Source organism: Pezoporus wallicus, unplaced genomic scaffold, assembly GCF_028554395.1.
Source record: "Pezoporus wallicus isolate ANWC-B61680 ecotype Strahan unplaced genomic scaffold, APGP_CSIRO_Pwel_v1 contig_8837, whole genome shotgun sequence".
NCBI lineage: Eukaryota > Metazoa > Chordata > Aves > Psittaciformes > Psittacidae > Pezoporus > Pezoporus wallicus.
This window is the reverse complement of record NW_026636730.1, coordinates 315,472-328,626: the sequence shown is the minus strand read 5'-3', so window position 1 is coordinate 328,626 and position 13,155 is coordinate 315,472. Positions and strand designations below refer to the sequence as shown.

The 13,155-nt window shown below is 45.2% G+C and overlaps 1 protein-coding gene across 8 annotated transcripts in view; it reads left to right on the top strand.

The window, feature by feature from the left end:
* SLC4A11 (solute carrier family 4 member 11) overlaps positions 1-13,155 on the top strand; it is a 144,141-nt gene that overhangs the window by 96,444 nt on the left and 34,542 nt on the right. For all 8 annotated transcript variants that reach the window (XM_057401251.1, XM_057401252.1, XM_057401250.1 and 5 more), the window contains 2 exons: positions 5,718-5,841; positions 9,025-9,228. In XM_057401251.1, the coding sequence (XP_057257234.1) occupies positions 5,718-5,841; positions 9,025-9,228 (328 nt within the window). The remainder of the gene's footprint in view (positions 1-5,717; positions 5,842-9,024; positions 9,229-13,155) is intronic.

The window sequence follows — 13,155 nt, the reverse complement described above, 5'->3', positions numbered from 1 at the left end:
AGTGCATTAAACTGATTTGCTAAAGCTGTTTTAACAGGCAAAGCAGAGGGGGGAAAAAAAGCCTTTCTGCAAGCAAACAGTGGTTTAGTGGTTTGAGTGTGCTGTGTTGCTATAAAATTTCTTACTCTCATATAGCATGTCATTGCAATGATTCATGTGAAGGAGTTTAACTTGGAAAAACCCAGGTAGCCTTTTGAAAACAGGTATTGCAGGGCTATGTTGTGAATATCAAGCAACACTGCTGGCCAAATAGAGTAACTTTTGGGTAGTAACTTATGAGATTTAATGCATGATGGTTGTGTGAAACTCGTAGAGAGATCTGTTGGTAACATAAGTAATGCAAAGCCTGTTTCGGGTTTTAAAGATTTGTGTAGACCCAGAGGTTTGTGGGTCTATAGAAAAGCCATGTTCCTTCTGATTCAGATGTTGAGTAGATTTCAAGTAGAGTCCTTCAGTTACTGCGTATTCCTCAGAATATTGCCCCCTCTTTCAAAGAGCTAAATTGGATGCTATGGGAAATTAAACAGGTCAGCTGGTTAAAACAAATATTGCCCTTCAGATTAATGATTACGAAACGTGGAGTCTTGTTTACAAGAGCCTCTTCTCCAAAATTTATCACCATCATCTATCTGAAGTGTTCTTTGGGTTCAAAGAACTGATTAATTTCCTTCTAAGTGCCTGGCCACCCATATTGGGCTCTCACAGGTTATGCAGGAGAGCTGAAGCTCTTGCAGGTGCTGCATTAGGAGAAGGTGTTCTCAAATTCCTATGGAATATGGATCCCTGGGAGGATCTGTTGGAGAGAAGGATGACTTGTTTCAGTGCGTGCAGCATCTGTACAGAGAAGATGAGGTGTCTCTTTCTGCATTGACCCATAGGAAACGCTCTCCCCTAGAGAGATTAACTGCTAGAGAGGATGGGTCTTTCTGGAGCCCAGCAAAGTGCATTTACCAGTCCAAAATGATCCAGCTTGGAGCGACTTTGTTGCTGTACCAGCTCTGTGCCAAGCTGCGGGTGAGCTGGCTTGCTGGTCACAGCTTCATTCCTCACTTGCAAATTCTGGTTTCTGAAAGCTTGTGCCTGGAGCTGCTCCATGGAGGAAGATTTATGTGCAGTGGATGAGAACAAGACGTGTCATTGTTGTTCTGCATCAGGACAGGAAAAGGCTGGCTAGCTGATTACCTCTGCTGAGCACTTTTTCTTACTGCAGGGGATCATTTGTTTCTGAATTAACTTCCTTTCTTGCCCTGTTTAAAGAGGGTTTCTGTTTCTCTTGGGTCTCCATAGTTTGACCCTTTTGATGATTTGGTTGAGAAATGTGTTATTACTCTGATAACATCTTGGGTGTGGGGCAGACCTGCAGCTGTGCGTGACTCGGTGTATCTGTGATTTTGGTGGAGCGTTTCCAGTTCTCACCATCACAGTGCCACACTCAGTGCTGCTGGATACACAGCCTGGAATGAGAGGAGCACAGCGAAGCAGAATGAATGCTATAATGTAAATGCCCTTTTTATGAGCTCAGTTATTGGAGGATCAAGATGAAATTGCTGAGAACACAACCTGGCATCTCATTAAATCATAGCCCAGCTTTGCCTTGTGTGACTAATACTTGGTGAAAATAGATTTTTTTTCAGCTTTCAGGCCAAACCAAAAGGGAATCAAATTTAGCTCAAACCAAACCAAAAGGGAACTTGGAGACTTTGGCCAAACCAGACTTGATTTAGAGTCAGCTGAAAATGTCTTGCTAGACCTTAAGCTTTTGGGAGCCTTGGCTATTTATCCTTCTGATTATTCCTTCTTTTTTTCCTAGTAGGAATTTACTTAAGTGCTACTTGAAATAAGTTGCTTCACTTTGAAAGTGACTCTCTTCTTGGCCTGAGCTGTGCTGAGTTTTACCTGCACTCTTGCATAACGTGGGATTTCCCCATGTGAACCAAATAACTTTATTTCTTTTTGTGCTTTACAAATATTTGCACAAGTCTGGTAGGGACTGCAGTTTGGGTTCTATTATATTTGTTTCTGGATTCTGGAATAGAAAGAAAAGTGGGAGCTCTAAGTGCTACACCAGAGAATGTGATTTGAGTCGGCTAAATAATGGCTCAGATTTGAAGGAAAGCTTGAGATGCTGAATGGTGCATGTGCAAAAGTGACTTGTCCTTGCACTGAAAGTACCAAGACACCTTTTTCCCCTCAGATAAATGGAAATTACAGAAGGAGACCAGGTTCAGAGAAGATAAGGCTGGATTCTGTACGCAGGCACTGCTGCTGCTCCTCTTCTTGCAGCAGTGCTTAAGTGCCTCAGACTTTCTCTGTGGCACCTGTTTAAATCTGGTTTAGCCTCACTAAGCCTGATTTATGAAGGTGTTATTGACTTAAGTTGTGTCCATACATAGACCTGAACTAGGCTGCTGGTCCACTAGCTTTACTGGTGTAAGTGATGCTGACATTCAGATGCATGTGTTGGTGTCAATAATGCTCCTCACAGAAGAGTTGGAAGGAACTGCCTCATAGGTGTGAGAAGTTTCAAACTCCAGCACTGAAGATAAAACTACTTCAGATAAAAATGAGTAATGATGACAGTGGGTTTCTTTGGAGTGTTATAAACGTGCTCAGTGTTGCTAAATCTTCCAGTACTGCTTAAGTGCTGCAAGATCCTCTTGTTGCACACTTTCCCCGTCCCTCTAGTTAAGGAAAAAGTGGAGTCCTGATTCATTGAAACACAAGGTTTTGGCTTAGCTGCTAGGAAAATTAGGTTGTATGTGAAAGCGATCCAGTAACAAAGAGCAGCCTTTTAGAGTCAAGTTTTCCCTTCCATACCCAAGAAGTTATTGAACTGAACTGTGGTGTAGCCCTGTGGACTGGCACTGTTCGCAGGACTGTCATTTCTGGAGAGCACAGCCTTAGGGACTAGTTACTCGTGCTGGAACATAACCCTGTCACTTTGGGGAGAAAACTAGCTGCAGAAGAGCATGTGGCTTGCTTAATTATTGCACTATGTAATAGGTTTTTCCAAATAACTTGCTAAATTGCAGCATGACTTCATGTGTTGTAGCTTGAGGATCAGGGCTCTCGCACAGTGGCTTTCCTGCCTCAGGTAGGAGCAGTTGAATACTGGGTTTTGTGAGGTTTCTGTTCTTAGATTTACTCAGATTGGGTGGGAGCAGGCACTGCTAAGAAGCACTGCCAAGAGATGGCTGACAATAACTTGTACCTCCACAACACATACATAAACTTACCTGCACGTGCACAACTTGGTATCCTGCGCCTCTTCAGGCACCGGGGCATGTGCTGGTGTGATCAGCCCTTGCCCTTTAGTAAGTCTTCTCTAGTCATACTTTGTATGTCGGTAGTTTCTTGCTAGGGCAAATACATGGTAGGAAACATGTAGTAGACATGGTAGGAAAGGGATGATATCTGGCAAGTGGAGTACAACTAAGTGTAGTTAGTATGGCTCTGTGAGCAGTAGGTATCTGATATCTGCTTCTGGCCATCTCAGGAACAGAAATGATGCTCTGAATGCCCAGAAAGACTTCCTTTTCAAAACAAATAGATGAATTCAACAGCAGAGGTGTGAAAATGCTGAGAACAGAGTTCAAAATACAAGAATGTTTGCTCAGTGCATTAACCGTGCACTGTTAGTGACCAGGTGGCTGAAGGTGAGAGAACTTGAAGGTTCTTATCTAGTCTAAAGCCCAGAGTTCATGCACCTTCCCCATTGACTTGTTGAAATATAACACAAGGAGACTTGTATGCTGTCCAGCCACAGCAGGATTGCTATTAAGAGCTTTGATTTGCTTGTGAAATAGCGTTGTCTGTGCTCATTTGATCCCTTGGGAGGAAAGGACAAGGGTTGTTGCAGACCCAAACTATGGGTTTAGTCAAGAAGATAGCTTACGCTCTGTTTCTAATTACTTTAGAAGAGATTTGCTCCTAACCTTAGAACCTACTTTAATCTTTCTCTTTTCCAAGGCTGATTCAAGTAGAAAAAGCACAAGGGACTGTGATGGAGGAGAGTTGAGAAATAAATGAAATACAGTCATCTTTACTCATGACCTATATTGTTCTAATTAAGCTGTTTGGTTGTTCTCTGACAAGTGCCTTTGTCAGATTAATTTGTGTAAGTAGGCTGCTTCCAATCTGTGATCAGGAAGTCAATAAGAAAACACTTGGTGGTGTGATTTTTGCATGCAAATTATTAAGAACTGAATAGAAAATACAACACGCTCCTGATGAGTACATCTCCAGTCAAAGAGATGGCTCTTTATTGCTTCAAGAGTCATTGCTGCAACTGCCTTCAGGGTGCATGGGTGTGGGGATACATGTGGAAAGGAAAGAAATGAAAGGAGCTAGGATTGCAGGAGAGAAGTTAAAGGAGAGATGAATCCTCCTACCACAGAGGACTGAGATAGATGCTTGCTAGGTGAATAAAATGAAGCGAGCAGTCGAAGTGACTTTGAACCAGGAAAAAAAAGGGGGAAACTCACTCTGAGGTAGGAAAATACACTTCCAGACCTCTTTCATGTCAACAGGCAAACCCTGTGTACATGTTTTACCAGTGCTTTTCAGAGGAGTTGGGAAGTAGTAGGTAGCTTTAATAGGAACAGAGTTGCAGTCTAGGCTGGTGTCAGCTACCTCCTGCAACTGCACCAAGCCACTTTGCTGCTTAACCAGAGTTTCCCAGCAGGAAAAAAAAAGATGGCTATTCAGGTCACAGCTCTATTTAAATATCCCATTCTGCTCTTTCACAGCATCCAAAGATGCTTTGTGTTTATTTCAACTTGTTGCTAGTCTTCGTTACGGGAGTCAAACAGCCATCACATCCAGTAGGGCTGGCTGGACTGAAGCCAAGGGTTTCCCTCGGGGCAGTAATCCTGCCTCTGTTGATCCTGAGCAAGGAGGTCAGCTTGGTTTCTATAACTCACCTGTACCAGAAAGGGAAAAAATAACAGCTGAGAGCAAAGAGGGAAAACCATTCCAACAGAGAGAGCAGCCCAAGGCGAAAGTGGAAATATGTTGGTTTGGCAACTTGCCTTGATGTCTCCAAAAGCACTTTGGAAGATGAGGTGAAATGAAATGAAGTGTAAACTGCTTTCCAATAATGTTTAGGTGGTGGTTGTTTCGAAGAGGGCTTTTCTGTAGAAGCTTCTGTAGCACTGCAAGTACTAGGTTTGTTGTACTCGCTACCTTTTGATTTCTTGGCTATTAAAAAGCAGATGGGGAAGAGGGAAGACTGAAATCCGTAAAGTTATTTCCCATAAAACATGGATGTAAATTTATACAAGAGTTAGAATTGGGCTGATAGCAAGTTAAAGGCACTGTTTAAGGGTTCAGAGGTAACCCTTTAACAACCAACATCTGGTGTTTCTTAAAGTTGAAATGTGTGTGTGAACGTTGGAAAGAGCATTCCATAGTCTCCCAAGTGACAAGTCATAGGACAAGAGGTAATAGTCTCAAGCTGTGCCAGGGGAGGTTTGGCCTGGATGTTAGGAGAGGGTGCTCAGGCACTGGGATAGGCTGCCTGAGGCAGTGGTGGAGTCACCATCTCTGGAAGTGGTCACAAACCGTGTAGATGAGGCCCTCAGTGCCATGGATTAGTGGTGGCTTTGGCAGTGCTGGAGTAATGGTTGGACTTGATCATCTTAAAGGTCTCTTCCAACCTGGTTGATTCCATGACTGTGTCATAGAGCCTAGTATAACATTGCCATCTTCCTTGACAGTTGCACTATAAAGTCCCTTCAGCGACGTCACGTTTGCATCAGCCGCCTGGAGAGGCCTCAGAATTGGGGTGAGAACTCCTGTGAAGTGAGATTTGTGATATTAGTCCTGGCTCCTCCAAAAATGGTGAGTATTGTTTGCTTTTACCCTGGTGCTTCAGAGTGCTCTCCCAAGATTGCTTTTCCTTGGTCCCTTAGGGTTAATGACAACATATTATCCTTTTAAACACAAGGGGATGTGAAAAAGCCCGAGATCATCTCAGTAGCTGTCAAGATGATTGATACTGTGTTTGTGAGGGGTAGATTAGTCAGCTGCATTCTAGTCTCATCCCAAAGAATGGCCTCTAGCCTGACTGGGAGGAAAACATTACAGATCAAATGTGTCTTAGTCCCCATATACTTTTTTTGCTACAGCTACAGTGATGCATGCTTTACTCCACAGATAATGCACTTTTTGCATGATGCGATGCATGTGTAACTCCATAGATCTCCCCCTTCCAGCTTTACCAGTTTAGCTACTACTTTCAGGGGTAAGGAATGCCATTCCTGGCTCAAGCCATGCCTGTGAGTCTGCAGCTGATACCCCATTGCAAAGATCGGGGTTGCTTCCCAGCAAGCTCTCTTGATGGAACACTGAGTCATGCTGCAGATGTGGTTGCAGCAGTTGCAGATGGTCTGATGTAACCAAGAGGAAGATGTAATTTTGTAAGCTCTGTTACAGTATGGGCAGGACTACTTGGGGGCTGGGGTGACTGTAGGCTCAGACTGTCCTGAGGCCCATTGGGATGTGCTTTCGTAGCTTTTGGCACTCGAAGGAGGAAGGTTAATACTTGACCAAATGCACTGGTTCTTTGGTGTAGGCAAGTCCAACAAATAGCATGGTATTACATTTACTGTAATATCATGGGGGGCATCAAGGTTAATTGAGGATTGCCATCCTGTCTTCCTAGAAAGCCCTGGCTTGATGAAGATGATGTGTTCTTCTACCTAATGGTTGAATGGTTCAAAGCTCAAGACCTTTTCACACTTAAGCTGGCTGTTTACACCTTGGGTCTACTAGGTCTCTGCTTCTGGGAGGTGCTGGAGAGGCTGGAGATCTTGTCTGGAACAGGACACATCCTGATTCAGTTTCCTGCTCTTCAATGCTGTCTGTGTGACCTTGGGACCTTCTAGTCTGGTCTGTCTCCTCTACCCCTCCACCACCACCCTTGTTTAAATGGAAATACTGGTGTTTCCTTATTTCCCAGGATTTTTGGCAGATTTCTCCCAACTGAGCAGTTCAATGCTTTTGGCATAGATCTCAAACCCAACAGGCTGAAAACATATTGATGTTCCTTATAAAAAGCAGCAGGGAAACAACTAAACCCGTGTGCAATTGCATTGATCTCTCTTTCATTGTATGGCAGCTTGCTTATCTCCAGCCAGCTACGTGCAAAGCACCCAGCGAACGGCTCTGCATCCGCTTGTAGCTTCAAAGTTTGCATTTCCGATGGACAGCATCAAATTAAGGGAAGGGAGTGGAGGCCAAGCAGAGCTGCAGTTGCCAATATGCTTTTTATTTTAAATGAGTTTATCTAAGCCAGCTCTAAGTACGCATTTCTGGTACAGCAGTTAAAATAATTAACCTGCTGACAGTAACAGATGAAATGAGCCTTGCTGGGGAGAGGGGAAAAAAAAGCCCAGAAAATGGCATCTGTTGTGCTAAGGAATCCAGATCCTTGGCCTTCTCTAATGTGGAGAATGGAAAAAAAAACTTGTTCTTCTGCAAATCTCTCTGCTCTTTCTCTCTTGGAAAGCAAAGAAAGGGAACAGCATTGGGAAGCCTGGGGTAACTGCTTGCAGCATCCAGCCCAAGGGCCACTGCTTAGAGGTGAAAGAAGACTGCCCTGTGATGGGAAATCCAGGCTGAAAGAACCAAGCTTACAGTTTCTGCTCCCAGAGCAGATTGTCTTAATCCAAACCCTTCCCTAAAAAGTGAAGTTGAACATGTCCTAGCAATCCCTCAAGGGATATTCTCTGTGACGAAGAGAGGGTGATGGAGGAGGATGGAGGCAGGGCAATGTCAGTGACGAGGAAGTACAGCGTTAGTGATGCCTCTGGGATTAGTGCAATGCCACCCACATGTCCACGCTGTCTCCACCAAGCAACAATGAATTATTTGGTTGTGTTCATGAAGAGTTTGTTCATCTGCTGTGTTATGAATCATGCAAACTAATTCAGATCAATCACACATGCTCGCTACTACTTTTCACAGTACTCCGAGGAGGTTGGAGGCTGTTCAAAGGAGGGTGGTTGTTTGGGTGTCTTTGGCAGTTGCTGCGTGGTGAGTGTTGAGCATAGCTAAGGCAGATGGGTTAAAACTTTGCATCAAAAGAAGCTCTTAATGAGCTATGGTTCTACATAACTTTGCCTTGGCAAGTATCTGTCCTGAACAAAGTGGTACAAGCAGTTGAGCAAGTCAGGGGTGTAGAGCTTTGGATATGGTGCGTTTGCGTGGGGATGGGGAGCTCAGTCTCCTTTGGTGTTCCTTTGTGTCTAATTACCAGTGTGCTTGGATACTGTTGAAGCTGGATCCTCAATGATCAGGTCTGTGGCTCACAGAAAGGTTAAAACCCGCACATAGCGTTTGTTCCTCTTTTGTGTTTGCACGTCTTCTGCCCCTTCCAAGCATTTAATGAAGATAGGGCAGCTCATCTGCACGCTCAGCTGCTTCTTTCTTATGCTTTCCTCTGTGTGAGTAGTTATTTCAGCTGAGAGCTCTAAATCTCCACTTGTGCTGCCAGAATTGCCCCAGAGAGGCCAACTGAATTGGGTTTTAATGCCCCCAAAATGGGAAGCTGCTGAAGCAGATACACACAACGATCTCAGTCTTACAGAAAAGACATCAGGACACTTGTACCTGCAGGAACCTTGACTACAGCATCTTTCCACCTTCGTAGCAGTAATAATGAGATGCTGGAGGATAGTAAAGACTCTTTGTTTAGTCTTAGCAGCTTAGAAGGAAACCAGGGGTAAAATGGATGTTTAACACAATTCAGATTTGGATCAATCCTGGGAAGTTGATCAGGTAAGATGGGTCAGTGCTTCTGTATGTTGATGAATTCACAGGATTCTTCTGTGGCTGGTGTGTTTGTTTGCAGCAGCTGCCACGTGTACCCTCTTCCACTGGGTGTCTCAGGTCCTGGAAGCCAAGCAGCTTGCTCTTCAGTGCCCTAACGGGGTAAATCAGTGAGTTTACATTATAGAAGTGAAAGGAAATAGTTTTATAAGTGGCTTTTTTTTTGTCTTTTTTTTCCTTTTTCCTGTTCAGAAAAGTACCAAAACAGCCACAGAAGTGGGCAGGACCTTTGCCACAATGTTTTCAGACATAACCTTTCGGCAGAAGCTCTTAGAAACCAAAACGGAAGAGGAGTTCAAGGAAGCCTTAGTCCACCAACGCCACTTACTGACGGTGGTGAATCAAAGACCTTCGATAAGCGATGGGCACAAGTCGCACGGCTCTAAGCCACTCAAGGTAAGGCTGACCAACATCTACCTTGCCCCTGCTTCAGAGGTGCCCAAGTGCATAAATGCAAGGGGGTTGGGTAAGATGATGAAGCTCTTGGGCTGCTTGCATTTACTGGGCTCCCGTATCAGGCTGTCAGCACTGATATTTCTACACGCTGCTTCTGTGTCTAGGTCCACTGTCCTTAGCTCCTGCTGTAAATCTAAAAGAGAAAACCCACTTCAAAGAGGCAGGTGCTGAAGGGATGCAGAACAGTAGGGGGTTGAAATGGTTACAAGACTTTGATTCCAGATGCTCAGTCAGGGGTGGGATTAATGGATCACTGTACATTGTCAGTCCAAGGTACTTAATCCTTAGAATCAGCAGTCTCTGAAGGAAACTGCTGCTTGTCTTTTCCACAGCCAAAAGACTTCTTGGCCATCTCTGCATAGTAATTTCACTTAAAAGTTGCCTGTCAGAATTTGGCCTGACTTCTCGCTGTTTGATCTGTAGCTCTGTAAAACATTACTTGCTCCGTACTTTAAAGTACGAGGGAAATGCTGTAACCCTGCTTTTTTTTTCCCCTGGAATTTCCTGTGTGTTGGTCATTGCTTTGTTTTTCCGCTCAGAAATTCATTCTTTAAGCAGACAGCATACCTGAAAAACAAACCGTGCCATCTCTAGCCTGCTGCTCCTGTCCCTGAATTACAAATAACCTTAAAGCTTTGAGTTGCCTGCGGTGCAGGAGCTGGTTAACTTATCACTTCCACAGCCCCCGGGTTTTGATCTGCACATCTGGAAATAAGCAAAGCTCATGTTTTTCCTGCAGAATCCCTTTGCTTATAGGTACTGCTTTGAACTTTCTTACACCCCATACCTGCTCTTAACACAGCAGAACAAGTCCTGAAGCCCTCTTTAAACCTAGGTTGTGCAGAGTGGTAGTACTCAAGAGTAGCTGCCGAGGTGTCATTTAGGTAAAGCAGGTTTAACCCTTTACACGTGGTCTTTCAAAGGAGTTTTTGTTGTAGCAGTTGAAGCGTCTGGCTCTGTCTTCTGCTAAAACAATCCTGTAGAGGATTTTCTGGTTTGGTGAGCAGGAGGGCTGGATGCATCGCTGAGCTTGGTAGATGTTGGCCCTGAGAAGTGGTGGCTCCTACCTGCTTTGCTGGGCAAGCAGCCTTGTCCAGGCAGGCTTCTGATGGTTCTGAGCCAGTGCTGTAGATAGTGATGCTTGTTTCTTTAGTGCATGCTCTTGGCATTGATCATTGGTCTGGATTAGGTAAACTGTTGGTTTTGAAGCAGCTCTCAAGAGACACAGCCTGTGTTAGCAGTCACTCTTTCTCCTGTCTCTTTGAAGAAGTTATCCCTCACCCCACCTTGCCAGCATAGACCTTAAGAGCTGGTTTAGGGATTTCTTTTCCTGGCAAGCAAAGATCTGCCTAAAGAAGTGAGGTTGATTGGAGATCATAACCTGTGGCCCTCAGTTCCTATGAGAGCCATCTCTGGCATCTCCTCCCCCTCTGCCTGCCCTGAGCAATAGCCTTCTAAAAGGAAGCATTTAATATGAGCACAAACTCATATGAGACCAGGGGTGTAATTTCAACCTGTGACCCCCCCCAGTGAAATAAATACCCTAAGCCAGAGCCACTGTATTATTACAAGTGAGCCCTAAGGAGGGACCAGGAGGGTAAAGTCTCTTGGTAGCATAAAAATCTGCCTTCTGCAGACCTTTTCCACCATTGGCCCTGAAGTGATGGGGGAAAAATGGGCCTTAAATGCTCTGATTGCAGGGTTTTTGCAAGTGCTCATTTTTACCTCTGCTGAAATGCTGAAGGAGACATGACAGTTGCTTACCATGCTGTGCTTCCAGCCCAGTCAGTTTGCTTTGGCTCATGTCTGAGGACTGTTTAGGGAAGTCCACAGACTCAGTCATAATTAAGTCAGCCTGAAATCCTCTTGTTTACTGAGACATCTAATTGTGATTTTGCTCATGGAGGAGCCTCTCACAGTTGTAATGCTTTCTGGCTGTGATTTGTGTCTCCGTTTGATACCTGTATGGATTTCCTGAGAGGGCTGGGTTATACTTGCTCAGCATTAGCAGGAGGGAGGATAGCGTGGGTCCCTGGTCTATGTAAAATAGTTGTGCAGCCCCCCAGTACTTCAGGGGAGGATTTAGAAAGAGTGGGTGGTACTGGAACAGGTATTTTCTGTTTGACTTCTTAACTGCTGTTAAGAGGTGCTGGAGCAGGTCCAGAGAGGTCAGTGGAGCTGGTGCAGGGCCTGGAGCACAAGGGTGATGGGGAACAGCTGAGGGAGCTGGGGGGTTCAGTGTGGAGAAGAGAAGGCTCAGGGGGGACCTGATGGCTCCCTACAAGTGCCTGACAGGAGGATGGAGCCAGGAGGGGCTGGGCTCTGCTCCCAAGGAACAAGGGATGGGACAAGAGGAACCGGCCTCAAGCTGCCCCAGGGCAGGTTTAGATGGAGCTGAGGAACAATTCCTGCCCCAGAGGGTGCTCAGGCATTGGAACAGGCTGCCCAGGGCAGGGCTGCAGTCACTGTCCCTGCAAGTGTTCACACAGCGTGGAGACGAGGCCTCAGTGCCATGGGGCAGTGGTGGCCTTGGCAGGGCTGGAGAGCAATTGGACTGGGTGAGCTGAAAGGTATTTTCCAACCTGGTTTATTCTATGATTCTAAGTGCTGGCTTGGCCTCTTCCTTTGACACAATCAATCTTCACTTATAGGAAGACACTTGAGAGGATTCATAAAATAGAAAGTTGAAATTCATGAACTTTCTCTAGGTCTTTTGTGTGTGTGTGTCCTTTTGCTGTTCTCTTCTCCCTTGTGTATTAGGAGCAGCATGGGCAAAGCACTGGAAGGACTTTCAGAAGAGAATAAGGAGAGTGAAGGAGGATTAGGTATTGGGAACCTGAGCTGTGGCTCCGCTAATAAGCCTTGAGCTTGGTGTTGGGGAGGGATGCAGCTTTGGCCTCCTGGATAAGGCCACACAGGATGTTAAATCAAAAGACACTAGGGCCATGATAGAGCTGCCACCATAAATAGGAGTGGAAAGCCAATGGGTCAGCCAAATGTGACCCACTAAAGGAGAAGGAAGCAGGGAATGGCAGTCCAAGAAATTCCCGTCACTGGAGTGTATGAGGAAGCCGATCAAAAAGGGGCAAGAATGAAGCATCAACTCTGTCCTTCCCAAGGGTTTTTGAAACTTCACAAGGTGGGAGCAAGAAGGCAGGAGGCAAAAGCCAGACTGAAACATGTCTGGAGTGGAGTTGGGCAGTGAAGATGCGTGGTGGATAGGTTGGGGGATAAAAATAAAACCAGAAAGAGCAGTAACTTCAGAGGTCAGTAAACTCGGTCTTTTATCTACTCGGTGTAACCCAAGTTAAGTGTGAGGTTAGTAGAACAGAGAGGGAAGTTAAGAGGAAGATTAGCTGTACAGAAGAAACAGGTTTCCCCATATTTAGATGAGGTTTAGCTTGGCATCCCTATGTCCAGCTCTCGACTAAACTCACACACATGCAAGCAATAAATGCATGAAAGTATTTGGTATCTCAAACGTAACTCATTGGCTCACCCCTCTATCAAAGTTGGCCTCAATGTACCTTGCAGGATGAGAAACTGGGCAGGGCTTTCCCCTTCTGCACACTCACTGCTGCCTTTGGACAGGCACTGTTCATGAGTGCCCCTTCCCTCCCCACCCTGCACTCAGCCCCAGGCCGGCAGCGAGCCTGTGGCTTCTGCACAAGAAGAGATACCCCAAGCATTGTTTTCCATGTACTCACTGCAGCAAGATGAGTAAACATATTAGTCATTACAGCTATTGTGATTCTCTGGCTGACTCGTGCCTTCTGGAATCTCTTTCTAGGGGGTAGAAATTAAATTGCTTTTCAAGTGCATATAGCTTTGATGTCCAAATGCGTCTCCAAATATGTTTTAAGCTCC